Source organism: Fundulus heteroclitus, chromosome 1, assembly GCF_011125445.2.
Source record: "Fundulus heteroclitus isolate FHET01 chromosome 1, MU-UCD_Fhet_4.1, whole genome shotgun sequence".
Classification (NCBI taxonomy): domain Eukaryota; kingdom Metazoa; phylum Chordata; class Actinopteri; order Cyprinodontiformes; family Fundulidae; genus Fundulus; species Fundulus heteroclitus.
The window spans coordinates 28,688,881-28,715,737 of NC_046361.1; the positions used below are offsets into that span (position 1 = coordinate 28,688,881).

At 41.1% G+C, this 26,857-nt stretch overlaps 2 protein-coding genes across 2 annotated transcripts; one reads left to right on the forward strand and one right to left on the reverse strand.

Moving 5' to 3' along the window:
• Positions 1 to 24: 24 nt before the first annotated feature.
• prim1 (DNA primase subunit 1) lies at positions 25 to 8,797 on the reverse strand. The gene is made up of 13 exons (XM_012865842.3): positions 8,578 to 8,797; positions 6,682 to 6,839; positions 6,475 to 6,581; positions 6,298 to 6,371; positions 6,064 to 6,200; positions 3,712 to 3,770; positions 3,501 to 3,610; positions 3,258 to 3,349; positions 1,572 to 1,701; positions 1,412 to 1,481; positions 1,222 to 1,334; positions 410 to 508; positions 25 to 314 (listed from the first exon to the last, which is right to left on the reverse strand). Exons 1-13 carry the CDS (start codon positions 8,684 to 8,686, stop codon positions 295 to 297), a joined length of 1,278 nt encoding a protein of 425 aa, XP_012721296.2. The 5' UTR covers positions 8,687 to 8,797; the 3' UTR covers positions 25 to 294.
• Positions 8,798 to 13,966: 5,169 nt separating this feature from the next.
• Positions 13,967 to 22,477, forward strand: rnd1a (Rho family GTPase 1a). The gene is made up of 6 exons (XM_012865942.3): positions 13,967 to 14,076; positions 14,167 to 14,291; positions 14,970 to 15,057; positions 20,653 to 20,762; positions 20,858 to 20,992; positions 21,111 to 22,477. Exons 2-6 carry the CDS (start codon positions 14,172 to 14,174, stop codon positions 21,354 to 21,356), a joined length of 699 nt encoding a protein of 232 aa, XP_012721396.2. The 5' UTR covers positions 13,967 to 14,076; positions 14,167 to 14,171; the 3' UTR covers positions 21,357 to 22,477.
• The last annotated feature ends 4,380 nt before the right edge of the window (positions 22,478 to 26,857 follow it).

Below are 26,857 nucleotides of genomic sequence, written 5' to 3' on the forward strand. Positions count from 1 at the left end.
AGAAAAAAAAAATCACATACAAGGTTTACAACAAGATATAATGTTTATTTTCCCTGCACAGCTGAAACTCGCTGTCATTTGACACGCGTTTTCACCGAAGAACTCTACTTTATTGGGCTGTTTAATACACAAACGTAATACGACGCAAAACATATCAAAACTGGTGTGATCAGCTGTTGTTGTCAAAAATGCATTATCTCCACAAACTGCACCATAAGGATGGATCACCAGTAACACTAAGCAAAGATCCAGAAGCTGTGATTTCAGCTGTCGTTTTCTGATCGGCGATCCTGTTCAGAATTCTTTCTGAAGATCTAAAGGAAGAAAAACGAATAAAAATAAATACAAATCAGGTAAAAAAAAAAAAAAAAAGATGTCTCTAAATGTGCTTTGTCCTTGTTGAACTCACCGCTCTTTCTGAGAAGTTCTCCTTTCCACGAGCGAGCCAGCCCATCCAGAAACTGATCAAAGTGCTTCACATACTTTGCCAAACTGGTTCGCTTGTAATCTGTAAGGAGAAAATAGACAGAATGTACTTCATGTGCAGGCTATAGATTAGCCTGTGCTTTAACATCAAGACACGTTTCACCTAAAGAAGTAACGTGTAAAACGTAGGGCTACTCACTGTGGTCTACAAACTGGTTTTCCCAATAAAAGGTGAGGCAGTAATTCACGGATGTTTGGCTCAGAGCACCTCTAAGTGCTGTAAGCACTACAATAGGTTGCATTTAGTTGAGTGTTTTCAAAGGTTGATGATCACTGAGTAGACTTAAATTACCCCTTCAGCGGTTTGTGATTTCGGCAGCTTCCCTCTTACAGAGGCACAAAGGGCCATTTGCATTTTAGGTAAAACAAAACTGCCAGGCCTATTTAATACAGCAGATACAGCCCATTTTCCTACACATTTCATGTAAAATGTTTTCTGTGTGTATTTAAATAATTTATAATTATTATACACGAATTGTATTTCTTAACCATAATATTTTTTATGTAATTGGCATTGTGATTTTATACGTGTGATTATTTTTAAGGTTGCCTTTTTTACACCTGGCTGGGGGACTACCGATGAAAATTAGCACTCTTTAGCTAACTCGGGTACATTTACATTGTTTTAATGTTGATTAATGTGCACTGTCCCCTTTTAAATAAAAATAAATAAATAAATAAATAAATAAACAAAATCTATATCAGACTAATCCCCCCCCCCTCCCCCTTGCTAACCTCTGTTCTTCCTCTTCTCGGCTGTGTCTTTTTCATTTTCCTTCTCCTTTGAGTCCTCTGACTTTGTCTGTTCTTCTTCTGGCTTCAGTTGGTCCAACTCCTCACAGATCAGGCTTAAAAAAACCCGAAAAAGAATAAAAGTGACACCAACCGCACATGAAGCAGTGCATCGCCTCATTGTAACACTCACCTAATTGTGGGCACAGCAAAAGGATCAAACTTGTCCAGATCTTTGAGGTCTATCGGAACCGAGATGCGCCCTGGGCCGAGCGGAGAGGCGGCGTTACGCAAAAAAAACATTTCCATGTGAGAACAAACGCTCTGAGTGAGAATTTGTGAGGCCTGCTCACCTGTTTTGGGATGAACGCTGAACGGGCTCTTCAGCAAGTGGTTGACGCCTTTACTGACGTTGATGTCGAGTCGAGGGTAGCAGTACTGCAGCATGATCTCCTTGTCAAAGTGCCTCTTTTTGGCAGTGGTCTGGAGGAAGAGAGGTAATAATCGGCCGTAATGAGCAAAAAACACACGACAAAAGAAACTTAAGATGAAGAGAGTCTAATTCCAGAAAAGTTGGGAAGTTTTGTACTTGGGTAAAAAACAAAATACACTTCACAAGAAAAGGGAACGCTATTTAATCAGAGTTTTAATATCAAATCAGTTCAACGTGTGGATGGTTGATCTCATCAGTTCAGTGGTGTGTGTATGCGAGTGTATGTGTTAATCAGTGTCAGTAATTTTTGGCGTTAATGAAATTATCAGCAGGTGCACTAAGGGAGCAACAATGAGGCAACCACAAAGACAAGAAGGGTTCTGCAGGTGGAGATCACAAACGGTTTCCCCTCCTTGTGTTTTTTTTTTGACTGCTTCTCAGTGGTTTTGCATTTGTCCAGGGTCAGTATCACTACTGGTGCCATGAGGTGATACCTGGACCCTATAGAGAGGCTCCAAAGGCAGCCCAACTCCACCGGGATGGCTCATCAATGCATGCCATTACCAGGTTGGCTGTGTCTCCCAGAACAGACTCAAGAGCATGGAGGAGATTCTTGGAGACAGGAAGTTATTCTGGGAAAGCTGGATGGGGCCGTCAAAGGTCCTTAACCCATCAGCAAGACCAGTATCTGCGCCTTTTTCCAAGCGGAAGCAGGGTGAGGGCTGCCACAGCTCTAATGGGCCACCGGCATGAATGTCCCTGACTAAACCAGACTTCCCGAGGGTCTTCAATTCCAGGCCTCGAGATCCGGTGTCCTGCAACCTTTATATATGTCCCTGGTCCAACGCACCTGAATCAAATAATCAGGTCATTAGCAGGACTCTGGGGAGCTTGACCGCATGCCGAGGAGATAATTCAGCTGTTTCATTCGGGTGTGTTGGACCAGGGACACTTCTAAAAGCTGTAGGACACAGACAACAGCAGGTTCCATCTGGGCTCATGTGACAGACCTGAAAGGGCCCCGAGAAGCTGCGGTGAACGCTCTGCTGCCATAAAGCAGCATAACAACATTTTCAGCCCTGAACTGAAAAAGGTCGGAGACCCCTGATCTACATTTTAGAGGGAAAAAAAAAAAAGAGAGAATAACACAAGTGCAGCTCAGAGCTTCCCAGCTGTAATAAATTAGTAATAAACGGTGCACAGAAGCACAGTTGGAAGGTCCTGGGTTCAAACTGTCTGCATGTTCTCCCTGTGCATGCGTGGGTTCCCTCCAGGTACTCCAGCTTCCTCCCACTGTCCGTAAACATGACCCTTCTTGCGTCTCGCCCAACGACTGCTGGAGAGAGGCACAGGCACCACCCACGCAGATAAGCAGGTATAGACATTGAATGGATAGATAGGATGTGTTGCATCCCCACAGCATGATGCTGCCACCACCTTGTTTCTTTCTTGCTCGGTGCAACACCAGCCGCTACACCGCTCACGGTGGTGTGGTGGTTTCTCAAGCAGGACGATTAAAGGACTTCCAGCGTTTGCATTCATAACAGACACTTCAGTAAGGTGAGCAGTAAGGCTATTTTCATATAAGACAAGCATATCAACCAACCTGTTTCGCTCTGGCCTGGTCTTTGATCAGTTTCCAGCGTTTCTCTGGGTTCCTCTCGTTCTGAAAGAACTGCTGTAATTCTCTTCTCACATGTAACCGTTTACATTAAGGTCAGATCATTCTCATTTTCTGATTTTAACCAAATGATAATCACCACATAAAAGCAGTCTTCATTTTTAATTATTTATCATACAATTGAAACAGTCCCACCAAGAAAAAAAAAAGGGGAAAAGAAAAGGATATCTTCAGGTACGAGAGCCAGGACTTTGTCTACAGACTCCCTGCGTCCCAGTATGTCTTGTTCCTGTAGAGCATATTGTGGAAAGTAGTGCTCCACCACTGACAAGGACTCTCTGTTAAGATGATAATGGCAGACTTTTAAACAGACAAAGAAACAGGACCAAACAATAAGAAAACAGTCAAATAAAAAAAAATAACCATCAAAAACATTTACCCGATGAAGGGGTGAATTGGATCCGTCAGCACGATTTTCTTCACATTCTCTTCCCCGCCCTAAAAAAACAAACAAAAAAACAGTGAACATCATCATCATTACTTTCTTAAAGAAATAAATGGGTCCATATTAGCATATTAGAAAAAACAAAACCAATGAGAAAACCAGTAGGTTAAAAAAAAAATACAAAAAATATCAATTAAAATAGTCACAAACTTACAAAAAGGCTAAGAGGGTTCGTCAGCGCGAGGATGATGGAAACACCAGCAAATAAGTGACTTAATAGTTCATCAGCATCCTAAACAGCCTCCTTTTTTGCGTGATTATATGCCACTTTAAGTTTCTGCACACGGCTTTGCTTATAACGTCTCCACAAGTCGGCAATATACAGGCGTACGATGATCTAAAAGGTCTCAGTATTTACTCACTAAACTCTCCCCGGAGGCAGAAATCATTTTTTAAAAGCTTCAGGATCACTGGCATCCTAACTGGGGTACGGGCCAAGTTTCAAATAGTCATCCAGGACATGTTTATAAGAAGTTCAAACTCAGAAATAACTGGTGATCAGTATTTTGAGTTATAATACCCATCCTTGGCTCCTACATAGTTTTTCATGTCCAGTTCAGTACTTTCTTTAGTCAAAACTTGACGTATGAATGGAAAACTTCACTGTGGATGTATGACACACATTTCTACAGGGCTCAGCCTTTAAATAGGCGAAACCACAGAAGGGGAGAACTGATAGATGGACGGACAGAATTATGGATAATGGATGAAAATAGATCAATAAAAGAAAATGATGGAAAGAAAAAAAAAGACTCAAAACACAGACAGACTATGGATCGACCAACAGATTGATGGATGGATTCATGCATTGATGGACAGACAGACGACACAGAGGGACAACATTTAGACCAGTGGTCTCCAACTCTGGGCCATTTGGGACCGGGCAACACAGAATAAATAACTTACATTACCTATGTTTTATTTATTATCCGAGCCTGAACGGATGTTATGTTGGAAAATGGACGGATACTCTTCGTCACGTCCGTCTGCAACGCACTTCGGCTGTCAGTGTCTCCCATTAACCTCTAGATGAGACCGTCCTGCTGCAGAACCAAGCTCAGGGCTCCCACTGATTTGGCGTTATGGTGAGTTGTATTTAAATGCAGGGCAGTCAAAAGTAGCCGGTCAATGGCGGCAAATCGCCGTCTATAGCAGCACTTGCTGCCGCCTACATTTCCCCGATTATATGATGGAGCGATATTTGTGCCTTCTGGTTGAGCGCCAATCCAGAACCAATCCGAGCTCAACTCTGAAAAACTCTTCTCGCGCGACGCTCGCAGAGAAACAGCCAAGCGAGCGCACAGCTGGTGTTGAGCATGGAATGAGCATGTCGAGCACAAGAGCAGAGAAGGAACTGAGCGCGCGTGTGTTCTCTCACTGCGTGCTCGGAAGTTAGTAAATTGTCATATATTCACCTAATCTGATCTGTTTTATATGGTGCTAGTAATTCAAATTCAACAAATTTTATGCAAACTTGTTCAAAACCTTGTTAAAACATGATGATAACATGTGAAAAAATGTTTTAAGAATAATAATAATAAAAAAAGGTTGTTTTTGAAGAATTGATCATTCACTTTTTTTTTGCTTTTTATTCAATTTAAAACATGCACTCTGACTCTATTTTTTAAATAATCACCTGTCTTGAAAGCTTCCAAAATACATCAGGGAGACTCTATTTTTCAAAATTCTTCCCTTTGGGGCTCGGGCACCAGCATGAGTGCACCCTCCTGATAGTGTGTGCCCTGCTACTGTAAAAAAGTTTGACTGCCCTGTAAATGTTTTTTATTATTATTATTATTATTATTATTATTATTATTATTATTATTATTATTATTATTATTATTATTATTATTATTATTATTATTATTATCATCATCATCATATTTAGAAAATACCACAGCTTTTATGACGGTCATATCATTTTATTATTTTGTAGGATTTATCCGCAAAAATATTAAACCGGTCCGTGTTGGGAACCACCGGTTTAGACAACTGAGTCGATCAGACAGGGCATAACATTTAGAAATGCAAATATTGTTCCAAAATCGATTTTGTCCATCCTTAACCAGACCCAGAGATAACTTTGAATCAGATGTTCCACTCTTCTAGATTGCCTAGGAGCCCTGTGACATTGAAACTCCTGTAGTGTTGACACCGTGCAGCCTTACTTGTTTTATTTACATTACCGAAATTATAACGATTTATTTCTTCTCTGTATTGGGTTTCAGTCGTTTTGGCGGGTTCCTTGTGCGTTTTTATGTTAAAAGAAAGATGAAGGCGCGTCACCTTGACCAGGCTGAGGTACTCGGCCACAGCGGATCGCGCCGCTGCAGAGAGCTTCCGGGCGGCTTCGTCACACACCCAGCAATGCACCCCTCTTCTGCCAGAATACACCCACAGCAAGTGCTGGAAACCAAAGTCATCTGCAGAGAAGGCAGAACAAAAAAAAACATGCACTTACAGCCGATTGGGATGAAAATCAATAAAAGAAAAAGGCCTGAAATGATTTCAGCTGCGAACCTCGAAGAGCTCTGTCCAATATACGGATCGCGATGGTCATCAGAGTCCAGCACTTGGAGCAAATATCCGCAGCACTAAAAAAGTTGAAATAATCATCATTAATTTGACTGACAGCGTATTGTGAACAAGAGCAGACAACCATAAAGGAGGTAAACCAACACGGATCGCTCGTTTTACCTGCAGCAGCTCCGAACGTCGTCGTAATCCGTCATGTCGATGTCAAACACCAGCTCCTTCTCCAGAGCCTGGAAGCTGCCGGACTTCACCGTGTTGTGTTGATTAGGCTGCCGACGACAAACAGCAACACAAACCGTCTTTTACACACGCGCAACAACTCACCAGCCAGGCGGCGGCCCCGCGTGCGACTCAAAAAAAAAACGTTACCCTGTGGCTGTACACCGCTCCGATGTCGATCTTGTACGGGTTCATCTTCTGCATCTCCTTCTCCAGCTCGTTCTGCGTGCTGAACGACTGGTAGCGCACGTAGATGTCGTCTTTGAGCGTGAAGGAGAACTCCCGGTTCTGAAAGTAGCTTTTCTGCACTGAGGATGGCGGAGAAAAAAAAAAAACTATGGTTAACAAAGCGGCAGCTTTTATTAATACTAAACAGCTCTTTGTGTCAGAAAAGAGGGAAAAAATTGGTGATTGCTATAAAACATTTATCTTTGGATCTCCTGAAGTGTCCATCAAACAGTAACGGATGCGGCGTCACCATAAGGTTTGTAAAAGTAAATCTGTGGGTATTTATGTCGCTGAACACAAACAGTGGACCTTCCCCATGTCACTGGTTCTTGAAAAGCTCGAGGCTCAAGTTTCCCGGCGACCAAGTTGTCAACGAGTGACGATGCGACAGGAGACGAACAGATGGACCGATTCCTCGTCACAGAAATATACCGCTACTATTTTTTCATCACACAACCCACAGCAGCATCACATGGTTGGTGGCTGACACTCCCAGGTGTGTCCTCCAGCAATCCTGTTCTATTCAAACGCAGCGGCGACTCGGATGAAACTACCGGTGGCTGAAGACCAGGGGAGATAGGAGGAGATGGAGAGTCTCTTCTCCTGGCATTTAAAGAAGTCAGGTGAGGTTACTTGGTTCATCTGATCACGGTTCCTCCGGGCCTGCAACCCTGTGGACATCTTCCACTGTTTGTCCTTCTTGATGGAGACCCTGTCCAGAAAGCCAGAGCTCACTGGAGCCACCATATATCCATTCTAGTGTGGGACTGCCTTGGGACTCCCCAGAATAAACTGGAGTCTGTCCCCGGGGAGAGGGATACCTGACCTTCCCTCTCGGATCCGTTACCTCCACAAACCAATCTTGGATGAGTGGAGGAGGAACGATGGATTAAAAATGTCAGTCCCAACTATCAGCACTAAAGATGTTGAAAGTGAAGGAATCTCCTTCTGTTAGTACGTCAAAAACAAACTTGAAAGAATCCTTTAGAAGCCAGATGTGACTTAAAACTAAAATCAGCCAAACAGGCCTAATGTTAAACAATAGCAATATACGTTCCAACAAGGTTCATAGTGTCTATGTTTTAAATATACACACTGTGTTTGACAACAAAATAAACTAAATGGTATAAATAGAAATATATTCTACAAAAATATGCATATATTAATAGTTTACAGTTTTATTAAGTTGGCAGTAATAACTTAAGTAAAATATTGCTTTATGTTAATGTCAACTAAAATCGAGTACATTGTTACATCTGAGACTGTCTGGTTAAAGTGTAACGTTTTATGATTACTGGTCATTGTCAGTCCCAATTATAGGCACTAAAGATGTTAAAAGTGAAGGAATCTCCTTCTGTGAACATATCAAAAATAAACTCGAAAGAATCCTTCAGAAGCCAAATGTAACTTAAAACTAAAATCAGCCAAATAGGCCTAATGTTAAACATGTGGCAATATAGATTCCAACAAGGTTCATAGTGTCTATGTTTTAAATATACATGTTGTGTCTGATTACAAAATAAATCAAATAGTATATATAGAAATATATTCTACAGAAATATGCATATATTAATATATGCATCTAGTTTACAGTTTTATTAAGTTGGCAGTAATAAATTGCAAGTAAAATGTTGCTTTTATGTTAATAACTAAAATCAAGTACATTGTTACATCTCAGATTGTCTGGTTAAAGTTTTATGTATACTGGTGGTCGTTCTGAGCACAGATCTGCGACTTCATTCACACGTCCACGGAGACCCCCCCTGCTCCCCACGCCGGGTTTCTGCACCCGTTCCCGGCCTGTTCGAGGACACTTACCACCCCCGTAGCTCAGCCAGCGGTAATACTGCGCGAAGGGGAAGAGGCGGCGATAATAGAGCGGCAGTAAGTCCGGCAAACACGCCGGGTCATAGTCTGAGGACGACATTCTAAGACCTGAAACCAGTCTGCAGTCGGTTGTGTCAAAAATAAGCCCGGGGTTCCACTTCTCAACGCCGAGTGGCAACAGTGCAGTTTGTGGAGAACAGCGCGGGAAAACTACGAAACAACAGAGTGGACCAATAACGCAAGGTTCGGTCGATGACGTCACCGGAACAAGGAAATGTGTTGATATGACAGCTCTTTACTGACATCTCTTACTCCATAGAAATGACATCTGTGTTCATAATTATTATCTTGCTTGATGTTAAACTGAACAGAAAAAAAAAATCAAAAGTGCGATTAAGTTAAAACCTTAATCCCAAACCACAGACAGTGACGTCACCGATTAAAGGCGATGAAGATTTTTTTTTAACGCGGCCGACACTGCCTGGTGCGCTCGTTTTGTTGTCTCGGCGCAGCCGCTGGCCGCTTGCCGGCCCACCAGCCCGTTCTCTTCTCGAAGGGTTTCATTATAGACATTATATACAAGGTCTATTTAGTTCACGCTTCGTAGCAGCAGTGTTTAAATGGTGCAGACCTAAATAAAAGACGGAAGTGACGTAAATAAACCATGCTTTTCAAAATTAGGTCGAACGATACATTCAGACTATTAAAACCATAGACATTATACTAGAGTCTAGACGCCTCGTTGGGCAGGTTCTGCCTATGCTGCGGATGCGTCAGATCGTCCGCCATGTTGAATGTGGCAAATCTACTGTTAGACTCAGTCACTTAAACAATACCACATGTGGTGCCCACAAGCCCGTTCTAAAACAGCACAACCCTCCAGTGAGCTGCAACTAAAACTTTATTTTATTCCGTTACTCTTCCTGTTTATTCACACTTGCATTTATATAGATTTAAAAACGACAAGACAATATCTATAACAAAATATGTTTATTTTACATAAAGTTAAGATAAACTCTGACTCTTTTAGTTCACAGGTCAGTACTGGTAGCCCTTCACAACATCAATGAAGTAGCTCTTAGTTTCAAAAAGGTTGGTGACACAAGTTCAACATGTTCTCGAAGACTTGGATTTCATAGACAGTTAACTTCTTCAGTCTGGCTAAGAAGACATATTCTCAATCAAAATGAACTTCTTGCGTATTTGCAGAAGCAATTCTTGAGGAACTTATTCATCTTATAAAACGGCATCCATGTTAATCCAATAAAACAACCATTTCTGACTCTTGATGTTATGACTGAAGTGTGACAATAAATAAATAAAAATAAGTTGGCACAACAAGTAAGGAAACCTGTGTTCTGTTGATTATTTCTGTGCAACGATGCTTTTTGGCAAAAAAACGCATTGCGTTGTAAAGCATGCTTATTTTCATGAAATGGTGCCACATTTGAAGGAAATTGCATTTGTTGCTTGTTGGCTAGGGACATCAGATCAGATGGTGCCCTCTGCTCTTTCTTTTAATCCTGCACTTTGCACTCCACACCTTCAGATGTCAGGGAAGCTTTACAACAATATTTTAGCTATTGCTATACTGAACCACATGTTAACATGTTTTTTGTCCTGGTAGATCTAATGTAGATCTGATCCAATCAATCTGTTTTTCTTCTCCAGCTCACAGTTGTGGGACACTGAACAGATGCAGCAACACATTACTTGGTGCAAGAGAACTAGAGAAATCCAGCTTTCTGCATCTAGACCAAATAAGCCCCCACCCTAACCCCTTTTTCTGCCGTGATAGCTGATAGCTTCACATTATTATGTCTTCTTCACTGTTTTTATTTTTTAATGAAGTGACACTGCTCGCTGTGAAGACTGAGAGCTGCGCAGCGGCGAGAACTTGTTGGTTATTGTAGCTGTAATATTAAACAGCTCCACCTTTTCTTTGTGCCGTTGCACACTCTAGATGAAGCTGTTGGAATGTATTCATTCCATTTTATCCCATGGCATGCATATTTATCTGTATTTTTGCCTTTGACATTGAAAAGAAAAATGAAACACAAACATGTTATCGCTTTTTATCCACAGTATTACAGTTTTATTATTGGGTAATGTAAATTGTAAGCTATGTTCCTCTTTAAGGAAAACCTTGGGGAAAATTTCAATGTTTATCATAAGACACATTCAAATTAAAAATAAAAATCTGTTTCTAAATGATGATTTTATTGATTAAAGGAAAAGGGGGGGGGGGGTCCAAACTAGCCTGGCTGTTTTGACAGGTTTTTGATAATAAAATCTCTTTTTCAGACACCATGGAACAGTTGTGAACCTTCCCAGGAGTGGCCAGCCTACCAAACTTGCTCAGAGAACCCAGTGACGACAAAAATCCAGAACAGCATGTGTTTCATCACCATTGAGTTTCAAGGCTAAAACCACTGCTGACAAAAAAGACGAATAAAGGTCCATTTCACATTTACCAACAAAACCTTAATGATACCCGACAATATTCTGTTGACTGACGAGAAAAAAAGTGGAACTTTTCGGAAGATGTAAAATAATACAGCATTTCAGATAAAGAACGTCATTACTATAGTATAGCAATGTTTTACTATACAATCCTAATTTTAAAACAGAATTCTGCATTTGCTCAAGTTATCTTTGTGTGGTATTAAAATTAGTTTGATTGTCTGAAATACTTAATTATGACAAAAAAGGAAAAACAAAAGAACTCTGTTGGAGAGAAGTACAATTTCATAGCTGAAGACTTGGGACTACCTGCCTTTGCTGCAGTCGTACGCCCATCAACATAATGTGTAACGGCAGATATTGTTTGAAGTGTTTCTTCTATGGATCAGTGGTTCACATCCACATTCAAGCGGATTAAAACCAGACCTATTTGCAGCATATTTCCACTTGCACCAGTGTATTCTCTTTCATAATTTCCAGATTTACATGACGCCAGGTCATGTAGCTTGGTCTAACTTCTAATCAATAAACTCTGAGACTCAAAAGGATGAGAAAGACGGTCTGTCTTTTTTCTGTCTTCGGATTTCTAACGTTTGAGATTTGAAGCTGTACTGTCGACTCAGCACAACGTGGGTGGATGAATGCAAAGTGCTGAAATAACACAACCTGTTTTTCTCTTTCTCCCACTAGTCCAGTGTTTCCTAATTAGTTCAGGTGATTTGCAATTAACAACTTCAGTAATGTACGGCTAAAATGTTTCAGATATCTTTTGTTTCTCATTTCAGGAAGGGAAATTCGTGTATTATGTAAATTTAACACACACAGAGTGAATATGTAAAGCCTTCATGTCCTTTTTTTTATCATTACCTGATGCGCTGGAGTCAGCGCATCAGGTGCCAATATGACAGATCAATTCTACACTTGGGCTACAAATGTCAAGCCACTCCTCAACCGGAGACTGAAGCTTCTTAACTGAGTTTAGAAGAAAAAGAACTGGGCCATTGCTTTGCTCACCAGTGCAAAGTCCCCTTTTCAAATGAAAGTAAAGTTTGTCTTTCATTTTCAAATCAAGGTCCCAGAGTCTGGAGGAATAGTGGAGTTGTACAGAATCTATGTTGCTATAGGTTCAGTGTGAAGTTTCCGCCGTTAGTGATGGTTTTTGGATGTCACGTCGTCTGCATGGTGTTGGTCCACTGAGTCCAATGAATCGACGCAAACATCTACCAGGAAGTTTTAGAGCACTTCATGCTTCCTTCTATTGACAATTGTGGAGATGCTTATTTCTTTTAGCAGCAAGACTTCGCACCTGCACACACTCCCAAAAGTACCAAAAGCTGGTTCAGTGACCATGGAGTTACTGCACTTGATTGTCCGGCAATCTGGTCGGGTCTGAATCCCACAGAGACTCCACAAGTTATTTTCAGGAGGATGATGAGACACCAGACCTAACAAGGCAGATGATTACCCCTCATACGCATTCCCCAGATTTCTCATAAGCCGGACATTTCTGATTTTTAATTGATTTTATGAAATATTCTCACGCTGCTTTATTTTTGGATTATTATTATCTCAGTAAGGTGCGTAATGGTTCTTGATGCACTGATTCCAGGCTCAATCAACTCATTGTCAAGTTTCCCCAAATTCTTTAGTGAGTTTTACTTGAAAATCCTCTCATGGTTTCGGTCATCCTGGTTGCTGGTGCACCTTTTCATTCCAATCATCATGTGATGACTAAATTGTAAGTAATCTTCTAATTTCCTGAGTCACTGATTTTTGGATTTTATTAAATGCTAAAAATTGTAGCTGGCCTGCACTATTATAGCACTTCACGCTACAGTCAGTTATTCACCCATTCTTTCTCACATTCACACGCTGATGGTGGTGAGCTACATAGCTACAGCTGCCCTGGGGCAGATTGACAGGAGCGAGACTGCCACACAATGGGCGCCACCACCTCAGACCACCCCCGGCAGGCAAAGAGGATGAAGTGTCTTGCCCAAGGACACAACAACAGAGACAGAAGGAGCCTGCCACATTTTCTGTGTCAACTTCACAATAAAATACAGATTTAAAGGAAGGCACCAGCAGTAATACCCCAGAGATTTGTAGTTTTACGTCAGTCTGTGTACACTTTTTTTTGTTAGTTTTTACATTTGGAAAATTGTCGGCAAAATGTTTTACTTTTTACCATACACTCTAAAAGACAATGTTAAAAAAAAGAGTATTGCTTCAGTCGGTAACAACTGATGGAATTACCTATTTTATTTACAATGGTTTAAAATTACAATTTATAAACTAAATAAAACAAGTTGGATAAACTTAATTCAATTACTTGTTAACAGTTGAAGCAATTCGTTTAAATGTTCTGTTTTAGAGTCATTGTGGAAGAGGCCCATTCTTTACAACATGGCTTTCATTCTTTAGGCTTTTGCAAAGAGCTCTCTTAATTTCCCACCATAGCATATCATTTGGGGCATTATGCACCAGCTGGATTTTTTTCTCCCGCAAAAAAACACAATCCAGTCTCACTGAAAAACGTGTAACATCCACGTTAGTCAACAGAGGGAGACGTTACGCGTTTTTCAGCGAGACTGTGTTGCGCTAGAAGTGGCTAGATGACATAATCAGCTAATTTGCATATTTGGTCATGTACTTGTGATCCAGACTGTGGGAAAGAGAAGGAATATCAATGTTGGTAGGACAAAAAGTGATTAAACTACAAATCAACTTTATGGAATTATTTACCAATTTTGCTTCAGAAATAATTTGGAATATCCATTATTTTGTAATATCTAATTTACCCAAAAAGACAACTAGGCTACGGGAAGCACGCGATGGGCGAGATGGAAAAAGTAACTAAGGCTGTGGCGGACTCCTTCTCGTGCGCGGTCCTCGTGCACGCACTTGCGCTGCTCTGATTGGCTGGCGCGACGACATAAAGTCCTGCTGCGTCCGAGGCTCCTTCACTGACTTCACTAACTGCAGCTGCTCAGCATCACCCGCCGCAGAGTCAGCAGAACCTAACAGGTTAACGACAGCATTCCGCGCACTTTACCCGGTTCTCTCCGACCTTTTCTTCTCCGTAAGAACGAGTTTTATTTCATTTATTTCCCACAGTCATAATGAAGGAGAGAAGACTCCCGCAGCCTTTTGTGGCGAGGTGTAAACTGGTGCTGGTTGGAGACGTTCAATGCGGTAAAACAGCGATGCTGCAAGTCTTGGTGAAGGATTGCTATCCAGAGGTAAGACGCTGCTGCTCATACCTGAATCTTTGTGATATAGGGGGGGAAAAAAGCTTGTTTGTGATTTTACGGTAGAATATACTGCCCGTAAGTCATTATGCGCTTTTAGTTTCAAGTTGAATATCCCAACATTTCTTTATTGATTCCTTCTAACCAATAAAATTGTTGGATTTCAGAGTGTGGTGAAGACCACTTAAGTATGATGTCAAGCTTATAGAAGATAGGCTGTTCGCACTGGGAATAAAGATGTCTTCATACAATAAACAAAAATGAAAGAAATACTAATAGCTTTTTATTTTCAGTGTGTCCCATACAACATAATCATAGGCGGCTTCCTTATTGCACTGAAATTAATAAAAAGAAGAAAAAAGAAAAGTAATGAATGAAAAAACAGAGACAAATCCTTGAAAAAAAACAGTATTAAACAATATTTTTTGTAATGTGCATACAGTAGTACATGTGCAGTTGTGTAAGTATGAGTTTGTAGTGCGTAGATAAATCAGTGTAATATTGCATATGATAATATTGCAAATGATAATGTTAACAATATCACAGCGATGATCAGTTTAGCGCATAATCCATACATTGTATTAGAGTTCATGTATGATGGAAACCTTCAACACTGGGTAGTGTGAGGAGAATTTTCCCTAATCCCGTTCTCCCATCCTCCACATCCAGACTTACGTCCCCACTGTGTTTGAGAACTACACGGCTTGTCTGGAGCTTGAAGACCAGCGTGTGGAGCTCAGTCTTTGGGACACATCAGGTGAGAATTACAACCTCTGCTGTTTTTTTCTTTTTTTTGTGCCAAATTTTCTGAAACTGGATGTTGTGCAAGGCTGGGATCTCTTCTCCACGTTTGAGTCACTGTTTGTTTGAAATTCTCCCCAGTTTTGTATGTGCCAAGGTTGAGCAATAATTTGAAGTGGTGACTCGTATTGATTGGTTGATGTCGGCAGCATGTTTGCCCTTCCAGTAAGATCAGCCGGCCAGGAGCCGGGTAACGATTACGAGCGTAAATAAAGCGAGGTCTCATTCTTTTGTTTAGCTTGCAGTGTTATGTGTGCTGTTTGCCCAAACATCACTATCTGCCTGTTTGTTTGTCCTGATTGGATGCAGCGGCCTTTTCTCAGCGGGACATCTGCTGAGGAATCTTACCTGCGTGATTGCTGAAGGCACTCTTTTATGCTATTAATGACCGAAATGTCTTACTGCTCGCTTGAAAATTTCACAAAGCACTACGATGTCAATTTGTGGGTAAATCCCTGGTTACACAAACAAACTAAAACATAATCGTGTAATAAATTACACAAAACTTCCATTTCTTTCATCATTTCATAAAATCTCAAAAGAAATAATAATATAATGTACGATTATACTTCACATGATAAATGAACTATCTAAAGCATATATTTTAGATTTAGAGTATAAAGTGTCAATAACAAGTGTGCCAGAAATAGGAATAGGTCAGTTGTTCTTTGTCTTTGTTTTATTTCCCAGACATTACATTTATGCTGTTCTTTACAGTGTTGACTTTTAGTCTCCACGTGTTGTTATTATGTAAAAAAAACAGAACCGAAACAAACAAGCAATTAATAAAATAGCCGCCATTTTTTTTTTCTTTATCGGCTCAGATCTGCTGGTCACACGTGGAAGAATCAGATTTACTTTCTTACTTGTTTCCTGTTTGTTCATTCATCAGAACAAAAGACCTTTTACTGTTTTCTGTCTATAAATGCATCATCCAAAAGCATACACATAAAGATTAGGAACTAATCAGTATAATCTTGTAAAAAGTTCTACCTCTAACTGAGAACCTAACTATGTTTTTTTCCCTTCTCATGTATTATAGTCCTTACGGGATCTGAATATTTATTGGCTTCAGACACATATTTATTGGATTGGAGAATTTCTACAACAGAGTTATTTATGTTTTGTCCCGTTGTGAGTGGAGCACTTGAACCCTGACTGTAGCTATTTTATATTCATTGATCAATACCAGATTCATCGCTCAGCCTTCTGAATTGGTCAAAACTTTCATATGTACCAAATTTTTCTGATCCCAACCTGTTATCCTTGTCAAAAAAAAAAAAAGTTTTTCTTTCTGTTCAGTTTACACAAAGATTATCCTCTGCGGTCCTAAATGAAGTGCAAAACATCCGTTCTATCTGGGGTTAAACTAAAAAAGAACGCAGGTTGTTGGTGAAACAATTCCCTCATATGACTACATGTGTTCTTGGATAGTCAAAATCAGGAGCAAAGATTAACCTGCAGATTAACCGATAATAAGCAGTCAGTCAGAAAGGCTTCCAGGTTTCTGGTTCGGTGTGAGAACAGATAAACTGCGTGCGGCCGCCCAGTGACCTAAACAGGCTGAAGACATTATGTAAATGAAATCAATAAGAAAAGCCACTAAGTGCAGCAGCGGACCTCTTTTGTAACATCGCTGGCCGACGTTGGAGGCTGAGGCTTGTTTGGTGTTCAGAGGAAGTCGAGTGGTGCCAGTTGGCCTTGCTAGAGTGGTTGTTTCACAGGGGAGAGGGGGGGATGCCTCGTCCATGCAGGGGGTGGAAGTCTGCAAGAGCGAAGCCAACCATGGTTCTTGTGTGTGCGCGTGTGTTGCTGTGAACAGAAGGCACAGGCGAGGGATACTGAGAGAAAAATATGTGCTTGACCTCCATGCTTATGTAAGACAAAGGCAGCACTGAGATAATTTAGGTTTGTACGTTTGTCTCCCACGAAGGAAAAACTTTCTTGACAGTCACCCCTTCTGGAGGAAATGTTGCATAAGACTGATTTCCATTTGTAGAGATAAATCTAAACATACCTTCACTGCGCTGTGCGTTGATATCCACTTTGTTCCATTATGGTGTATTCTATTTATGTGTATGTTTTATTGTTTTAACTAAATACCACTTTAAATATTTAATGAACACAGCATTTCTTACTTTCATAAGTTAATAATAACGGATAATGCCAAAGCTACATGTTTCTTTTGGCCGAACCAAGAGTCTGCAGGTAAGCTGCTGTCAGCTTCTTGTTATCAGAAACATGAGTAATCAACTCATAGTTCTGCAAGAAAACTTCCGGTGGTCTGTGTGTTGTAAACTACAGAGATACAACAAAAACCAGCTGGTTACAGAGAGACTTTGTAATGGACCCTAATCTGTAACGACCGGTTGGAAACAAAAAAATAGATGTTTTTCAGATCAGCAAATGCAACATACTTAAACGTTTACAGGTCGCACTGACTGCAACACCCTTTAGTGTGGAAGTTGTTTCTGTGGGAAGAGGACTAAAGGTTAGCTATTTTCAACATCACCAAGCATCAACATAACCGTGAAGTAAGAAGAAGAAGCATAAAAGCAGGAAGAAGCTTCCAAAAAGGAACCCATATTTTCTACAAGTGCGTTCCAGCTGTTCATTCAGGCTGCTACTTTAAAACGGAGCATTAGACGTATCTATTGCCGCAATGTTCATATTTTTAAAAAAATCAGTTTTAACATTCCAATTCTCCTGATATGTTAAAGGACACCCTGGAATAGACAATGTTAGCGCTATTCTGGAAGTCTTATTGTTGAGGTAAGGGTCCTCTGAATGTTTGAGGAATACACACAAAAACCGAAGATGACCTCTAATGCTAACCACACTAATCATGCTAGATCCTAATGTTAAGATGCTAAAACAGTTGAAACTCTGTAATAATCCTGATTTTCTTTTGAAAGGATTGTGAAACCCTGTTTTACTGCGGAGCTGTGTAACACCCGCAGCTCTGTCACACGTGTGATGTTGCGTCTGCTCCTCTAGATCGATCATAGAGAGGCTGATTATTAAAAAATAAAAATTATGGAAACTTGTCACTCAATTTTTTTCCTTTTTTTCCTAACAAACAAATCAGATAATTTTTATTCTCCTAAAAGGTTTCAAATATTTCAGGAAGTGAATTGGTGGGTTGAGCTGCAGAGTTGAGTATGCGGGGTGTGCCCATTTAAAACCTAAACAAATAAAATCCTCCCTTAAAAAGCTAAGCCACTTATTATGATATTCACTCTTACTTGGTGTCATTTATTGGATTCACTTGTTTGATGAAACAAGACATTCTGAGATTTTTAAATTTTATTCATGTAATTAAAAGGGACGGTATTAGTGCATGCTCCTGATGCTGGGCACCAGCTCGGTCACATACTGCTGGGGAATGACATTCCATTCCTCAAGCGGGGGTTGGGGCAAGTAAACCAGTGTGGCTGTGTTGGTCACTCTGGTAAGAACAGCACGCCCAAGCAGAGTCCACAAGGGTTTGAAGAGGTTGAGGTTGGGACTGCTGGCAGGCCATCCCACTCCTGTCCACTAGGGCTGAACGATTTTGGAAAATAATCTAATTGCGATTTTTTTCTCTCTTAATTTTGCGATTCAATGCGATTTTTTTTTTTTCCAGTTTAATTTATCATGTCTTTTTAAACATATACAAACAACAAATCATTTTGTTTCCTCGCTGTGCAGATTAGTTGCTAAAAGACCCGCAGCATCTAAACTCAGAGCAGAAATGATTGCGTTCTGCCTATGAAATATTTCAACCAAAATTGCAATTTTGACTTTTCTCTGTATTAACCACAAGCAACAAAAATGGCGTCTAAATAAAGACGTTTGTAAACAAGGACTATTCAAAACAAGAACTGTTAATGTTTCTAATAATCAGAATATTATTCAAGAGAACAGCTTTTAGTTGATTTGGACATCAATCCTTGTTGAACATAAAGTCCAACCAACAAGCAAGTCTATGTATTAAACTGATTGACCTGTACTTAATGCTATGTATGATTATTTAAACTCTAAAACAAGTAATAAAATTAGATTATCTGACTGCTGCAACTGTCTTCCCTTCCATGTGGAGGCAAACCCACTTTAAACATTTTTAAACATTTTACCAACACCTAATGGACGTGTCTAATTCCCCAAAAATTGCAGACTCTGCGATTTGGAAATTGCATTTTTTAAAATCGCGATTATATTGAAAATGCGATTAATTGTTCAGCCCTACTGTCCACTCCCAAATGCTTGGAGGTAGTCTCTGAGGGGTGAACTCATCTTGGATGATAGAGTTCGATCCATAAAAGTGGAGAAATGCCATTGGCACCGGTTCTGTGATGTCATCTTGATATCTGTTTGCACTGAGATTGCCTACAATGATGACCCGTTTTCCATAGCGAGGGAGACGGTTCCCAAACACCGCTACTCGGCATCCTCAAAAAGCTGTTTGCCATTGACAGTATTAAATAACGATTCTCACACAGAAAGAGGCAAGAATGGGACATTTTTCTATGTGAAAACACCAAACTTCTAGTCCAGCTGGTCGTGTTCCGAATTTTGCTCTCTCGCCAAGACGCGCTGACGAGTTGCTCCATTCACTTTCCTTTTCTCTTTCACAGTAAACCACACAGTTTCAACAGATCGGCTTCTGTTTGTTCAGCTGAAAGCGCTGCGCGTCTTTGTGCGACTGAGCGTATCTGTGTGTGTTCAGGCGAGGTGGAGGTGCTAATGTGTGGGAGGCGGTAGGAGCTAGAAGTTGTGTCCTCTTTAAATCTGTCTGCCTCTTCCTCAAGTCTTACATCACCTCGGATGCTTATATGGGATGTGGACTTTGATTTCCATAAACAGAACACATAAAAATATGTATATATCGATGGATACAACTTGTGTAACACATCTTACTTTGCACAGTTAAGTTAAGAAAGACTGGCTAAATAAAACCTTGGGTATAAAACATCAGCAGACTGCGGATTTCGTCAAGACGTCCTGATAGTTGGTTGGTCTTGCTAATGGAAGCATCTATTCTTGTCCTAATTACATCTTCTTACACTTGCTTCTTATGCACATTTGGCCCCCCTAGGACAGGACGAGGAAATTGAAGCTTACTGTGGTCGTGTAGCTAGTGATTAGGTGGCAGAGGGAAGACAATAGAGTGCGGACATCCTGCCAATCCGTTTTTAGCCCTGGAACCTATTCTGTTTATAGAAATGCAAGCCGAATCTGTTTCCTTCATATTTCACAATACCTGAGTTGGTATCCCAAGGTCATTCCATTAAATCCTGTGGAATATTACATAGTTTATCCTTGATAGCGAAGACAGGAAACACCTTCCTCATTTCTTTTTTTTCTTTTCTTGGATGTTTGTCAAATTTAAGCGTTTCGGAACATCAAATAAATGTAAATATTAGCCAAAAGACAACGCAAGCAAACACAAAAGGCAGTATTTCAATGAAGGTTTTTGTTATTAAGGGAGAAAAAAAAATTGCAAGCCTACATGGAAAACCTCCTATTCAATTAAATAAAGCTTTAAAATGACTCCTTCCTGTGTTTTCAGGCTCTCCGTATTACGACAACGTCAGGCCTCTCTGCTACAGCGACTCCGACGCAGTGTTGTTATGCTTTGACATTAGCAGACCAGACACAGTAGACGGCGCTCTGAAGAAGGTATGAGCGGCTAAAGGTCCAGTGAGGCGGCATCCTTGCTTTCCTATCAAGCTGATGCCTCTCTGTTGTATTAACCCTGTTTGTTTTATTTGCAGTGGAAAGCCGAGATTCAAGACTTCTGTCCCAACACTCGAATCCTGCTCATAGGTTGCAAGACAGACCTGAGAACGGATGTGTGCACGCGCATGGAGCTGTCCAATCAGAAACAGGCTCCGGTCTCCCAGGAACAGGTGTGCCTTTTGGTTCCCTTTCCTCTTTTCTGTCTGTTTTATGCTACTCTACAACTTTTGAAGGATTTATTTTTTTAAAGAAACTTGAATTTCTTTTTAAAAATATTGTTTTTCGTAGGGTTCATCTATGGCTAAGCAGCTTGGAGCCGAAGCGTATCTGGAGTGCTCGGCCTTCACTTCGGAAAAGAGCATCCACAGTGTTTTCCGTACGGCAGCTCTGGCCTGCATGAATAAACTGCAGCCTGCCGACAAACCCAGCCCGGTCCGCCGCCTCTCCAAAAGACTGCTACACCTTCCCAACAAGACGGATCTCCTCTCCTCCACTTTCAGCAAAGACAAGTCCAAAAGCTGTTCCATCATGTGAAAACAGCAAGGAGCGTGCTCGGAGTATGGAAGGAGAGGACAGGAGAACAGTCTTGTAGCTGGTTCAGCCGGGGTTCAGGGGGTGCTGGGGGGGGATACGGAGCAATCGTCTGGATTTTCACATACCTTTTTAATCTTTTGCATCATCCTCCTCTAACTCCTGTGTACCACAGTTTCGTCAGAGAGAAGCTATTTGAAGTGGCGTATAATAATCCTGTACAAACGGAGAGAATAACATGCACTTTGTGTTGCAGCTCCGCATAAAGGTTTTGAGAATCAGCTTTTTACGATGGTCTGTACCTTAGCTTGTCCATGAGGGAAGTAGTCGTATCCTCTCCATTAAAGTGATGAAATCCATTTAAATCTCTGACAGCGGTGCCGTATCCCATCCATCTCTCTGTCTGGATGTCCGTTAAAGGTCAAAGCATGGGCTGTGCGACGGGAGCGTTAAAATCTGAGCATGACGCTGTATCTGCAGAAACCTAGCTGAAGAAATCTTTTTTTTTTTAAAAACTGGCTCTTGAAGAAATGATCCCCCTACCTGAGCCCTGACTGTAATATAGTTTGATGTTAAAACTGACAGCAGAACAAAAGGAGATGGCAAAAAAGGAGGAATATGGCGAGTGGTGCGCTCATCTGCAGAAGGCAGTGGGAGGACAAAGCGTGAGTCCGTCTGAAGGAGTGAAATGTGACTCAGCACTACCATGAGCAGGTGGCTGCTTGGTCTTAAATACTTCCAACATGTCTTTAGGAGGTTCCCTCCATCGTCCCATCACCCCAGCAGCCTTATGTGTTCAGTAACCATAGGCCTTGATTTTAGTGGTGTTACATTGAGGAAGGGTATTTCTGGATAGTTTAATTTTTGAAACAACAATTTAATTTTGTTTCTGTTTATTTTTTTAGTCTTTTTTTTTATTGATGAGACCAAGAAAGCAAAGAAAAGTCTGAACTAACCGTTTCGGAAACACCCATCCTCATGGACAATTTATCCGCTTGGTTCTGCAAAAAAGTTCCTCATTGTTGCTTACAGTACAGTCTACCAAAGCTTGGCCAAAGGACGATTTTACACTAGTGAATAATTAGTTAATTCCCCCAAAATAAAAACAAAACCTGGTGTATGTTTTTCTATATGATTTTTACCTTTCGTGCTCCTCAGAATGTAGAGTCCTGTAGCCAGTACAACAGCGAACACAATCCTGAATCCAAAATTCACTTAACCTTATAGGGATAGTTTGAAATTTCTGAAGTGGGATTGTGTTAAAAATAAATCCTCCCAATACCCTGTTGTCAAAATCTCTAAAAGACAAAACTTAGCCCCTTACTTTGTTTGGCCTTTCTATTATCCACTGAAAGTGTTGCTCTCACTCGTGGCTTTAATGAATTGCAGACGTGTCCCTATTTATTTCAGAAACTGTTGTTTTCTGTTAGCCTCTTTCCTCCCTGTGCTTTTATGCTCCAACATCATTTGAAACACCTCAGTGACACTGAAAATGTTCAGTCTTCTTTCCCTGGTTGGTCCAAGACGCTGAAGCTAACTAGCATAACCTGGGCCATTACCAAAACGGACTTCTGCTGTCCTAAAACCTCTCCTCAGAACAGTGTTATACTATATTTTTACCGGACCATTTTTGTAAGCTGTAGCCAAATCTGGACTGGGTGGTCATGCACTGATGAGCTTAATGTTATTTACAGAGGAAATCTGATGTGCCATCATTGAACTTCCTAATGAAACAGATACTGAGAACATGTTTCCAGTCAGAGTAACTCATAAAAGTAATGCAGTGCATAATAATTAAATTATTAATAGCGGTTTAAGTGAGCAACACATTTTTTGTCCAAACTGATTTTCTATAGAACAATTACTCTGAGGAAGATTATTAGTGCCATTCAATTGATATAATCATAGGTTGTTCCGTAAATAATCTTCTCAACTTTTAGGCAAAATATATAGGACAAGAGTTCAAAGATTCATAACCTAGTGTTAAATAAACAACAATGATTTTTTTTTGAGATTATGAGGGCCCTACTTTGATTAACTGTTTGCTGTAGTCTCAATGGTGGCCATTGTTGTATGGTAAGAGATTTATATACTGCAGGAGAAATATAAATTATTTATATCCTTCTACAGAACCCCACTTCAACAATCCAGACTATCACTTTTGAATTCCCTCAAATGTGCTGCATGTTTCTGAGAAGAGGGAAATCTTGCCTGGTCCCTCCTCGTGACATTTATTTTCAATTCATGATAAAAAGCACCTTTCTGGATGCAAATAAGATTAAATCTCAACAGATTAAAATTAAATAAGGGAGGCTTCCATTTAGCATTTCACAGACCTTTTTAAAAAATAACTTTCTCAGATATCCATTTTTTTTCTTTAGGTTTTATGAACTCTGGGGAACATTTACCAGCACCATATTAAGCTCTATTACGCACAGGAGTTGACAACTACAATTTTTGTCACCCCAAGCGCCTAATAAATGCTTCTTAGAACACAAATTTATACAAACTCTATAATAAAGCTAAAATTCTTTGTTAACAGGACTAATCTATATGTGCAAATCAGGCTAAATCCCCTGGAAACCAAATATGAATTGAATCCCACAAACAGGCTGGTCCTGTCAGTTTGTTATTTTTTTTTTTTTTGATTCCAATCATTCTAAAAAAGCAGAAGATCTGCTGGATGTTTTGCTCGTTGTTGTTGTTGTTGTTTTCTCTGGTGTCGTGCTCACCGGAGTCTCCCGGCGTTCAGCTGTTGACAGCTCGGCTAATGGAGGACTTGATGATTTGTAGGTCCGCACCGGGAAGCGCGGCAATGTGCACGACGGTGGAATTTAGCGCGTTGCCTAGTAACAGCGCGAGCCGGAGGCCTTGCCTGTATCTCTGACGGGGAGGCGGGGAGAGGGTGATGACTCCCATAGAGCGTGCCTCACCTTTTCTTTTGTAGCATTAGGCTGAAGCCTCAAGGTGGCGGCTGGACTTATCAGGGAGCAGCAGACTGCTCCACACGTGCTTTTCTGGGTTGAAAGGCCTCCCAAACTGGTAGCAGTCCTCTGCTTTGCACTGGAAGCAACATCAAGTTTTTTTAAATGTGAATCTTCAGATCCGCTGCTGTGCTTATTTAATGTATCTGTGCCGTCTGCCGCGTCCTAACATCCCAAACTAGTCGCAGTTTGTTAAATATAATAGGGTGTTTTCAGCTGACGTCACGCTCACGTGACTACTCAGCGCGTCCGCCATATTGGGTGGCAGTCGTTTCGCACCGTTGACCTGCATTGTATGACGCCTTAGGCAGTATTGGAAGTGAACAATGGGGAAAACGTGTTTAATGGTTGGTTGCACGGCCCGTGGAGGTGGAGATCAACGCTTTCTATCGCCTACCAGCCGTAATAGTGAATCAGTGTGAAAAAAAAAAAAAACAGCTGTCTGAACAACGCCGTCACCTATGGCTGACACGGATATCCAGGTCCGATTTGGACGGTGTTAAGCTGGAATACGCCAGAGTCTGCGGTGCTCACTTTGTCACAGGTAATTAACTGTTAAGTATTTAAAACATGTAAGAAGAATATATTAATAATAGGGCTTGGGCGTCATGACTTATTACTTTCCGCGGCTGCCGTGTTGACTGCCTCCGCCGCCCCTACTGCCTATTACTACCGCGTACTGTACTCCCTCTCTCAGCCGTGTTTTAATTTGATTAATTTTACCATAACTTAATTTCAACCATGGTAAACCGTTGCTGTATTGTGGGCTGTAACAGCGCAACACATGATCGCCATGGGAAAAACATAGAAACAGATTAATTTTCCACCGCTTTCCTGCCTGGAGGCGCAACCACGGAGAACAACTGTTAGCGATAACAAAGAGTCGTCGGCTCGCTTGGATCGCGGCTGTAAGTCGACCGAACATAACTTTCCACAGTATCCCGATGTCAATGAGAGTGTGTTCTAAACGTTTGAAACACATAGTAGCAAGTTAAAAGTACATTACATGCGCGAGTGGTTGTTAGCGCTAACGGTTAGCATGTGCTAACCCGGCTGAGCGCAGCTTACCTTTGAACGAGTTACAGAGATAAAGAGATCGTCGGCTCGCTTGGATCGCGGCTGTAAGACCGAACATAACTTTCCACAGTATCCCGATGTCAATGAGAGTGTGTTCTAAACGTTTGAAACACATAGTAGCAAGTTAAAAGTACATTACATGCGCGAGTGGTTGTTAGCGCTAACGGTTAGCATGTGCTAACCCGGCTGAGCGCAGCTTACCTTTGAACGAGTTACAGAGATAAAGAGATCGTCGGCTCGCTTGGATCGCGGCTGTAAGACCGAACATAACTTTCCACAGTATCCCGATGTCAATGAGAGTGTGTTCTAAACGTTTGAAACACATAGCAGCAAGTTAAAAGTACATTACATGCGCGAGTGGTTGTTAGCGCTAACGGTTAGCATGTGCTAACCCGTCTGTACGCAGCTTACCTTTGAACGAGTTGCTGTGTTCCCACTGTTTGCTGGCTTTATGATCTGCAGCTCCTACCGGCGCCAATACGGTAAATACAACTTAATTTTGCACTGGTCATTGTTCTGCTTAAATAATTAAAGCCGCGAGCGGCGTCGATCGGCCTTGCAGCCAAGCGCCTTCGCGCACCGCCCGCCGCCGGCGGGCGGTGCAACACATTTGCGTCGGATTGTTTACATTTTTACCATCTTATTAAAACTCACCCGTCCACGTATGATGGCGATTTCCTTGATGTACATAACCAGATGTGAACTGGTTGTGAGCCTCTAGATCCTTGTAAGCTCTCATTTCCTCAAGAGTGTGCAGAGGGTTTTCACCGAACACCAGGTAATGCACTATGTCGCCGTGCTCTACATTTGGCCAATCATCTGGATTACGGCTTAACAAGGCACCGTGGAGGGCATACGGGTCCATATGGTCGATCACGGAACATTTCCTCAGATATACGTCCTTATCTGGTCGCTCTAGCCCGCTGGCGTACTTATCCATTCGCGATACGATAATACGTGTAAGACAACTAGAGATAAGGAAGTGTGCCACCCAATATGGCGGACCGGAAGTTGGCCAGTGACGTCAGTGAAAACACCCTATTCCGCTCGCTTGTTTTTTCCAGATTTGTTTTGTACATATTTCTTCTTCATGAAGCTGTTCACGCCCACGGAGGAATGTAACGGAAGCGAAACAACATGCTCGTGTGACGTCGCCTCGCGTGGCTTAAATTATTGACAAGTTTTCTGTATTTGTTATTGTCTTTAAAAAGTTTTATTTAAGTAAAATATGCCTGAATTTCATTTACAAGTGTTTACGTCTGTGACAAATCAATTAAACATAAATCTTTGACGAACATGCTGTGAAGTTTTTATTTCATTTAGCCAATGTCCTGAATTTTTTTTTTTTTAAAGAGAGGAAGGATGAGCTCAAAAAGACCAACGTTTCGAAATTCTTGCCAAATTCAACACAAATTCATATATGGCTGATTGAGACTTTAAAGG

What these genes read in the sequence shown, in the direction of transcription:
- prim1 (XM_012865842.3), bottom strand. Translation starts at nt 8,686, where the DNA reads ATGTCGTCCTCAGACTATGACCCGGCGTGTTTGCCGGACTTACTGCCG. An exon ending in ATTGGACAGAGCTCTTCGAG is followed by an intron (nt 6,201 to 6,297) that starts GTTCGCAGCTGA and finishes CCTTCTCTGCAG; the next exon opens with ATGACTTTGGTTTCCAGCAC. An exon ending in ACCAGGCCAGAGCGAAACAG is followed by an intron (nt 1,702 to 3,257) that starts GTTGGTTGATAT and finishes CTCTTCCTCCAG; the next exon opens with ACCACTGCCAAAAAGAGGCA.
- rnd1a (XM_012865942.3), top strand. Translation starts at nt 14,172, where the DNA reads ATGAAGGAGAGAAGACTCCCGCAGCCTTTTGTGGCGAGGTGTAAACTG. An exon ending in CAGTCTTTGGGACACATCAG is followed by an intron (nt 15,058 to 20,652) that starts GTGAGAATTACA and finishes CTGTGTTTTCAG; the next exon opens with GCTCTCCGTATTACGACAAC. An exon ending in CTCCGGTCTCCCAGGAACAG is followed by an intron (nt 20,993 to 21,110) that starts GTGTGCCTTTTG and finishes TGTTTTTCGTAG; the next exon opens with GGTTCATCTATGGCTAAGCA.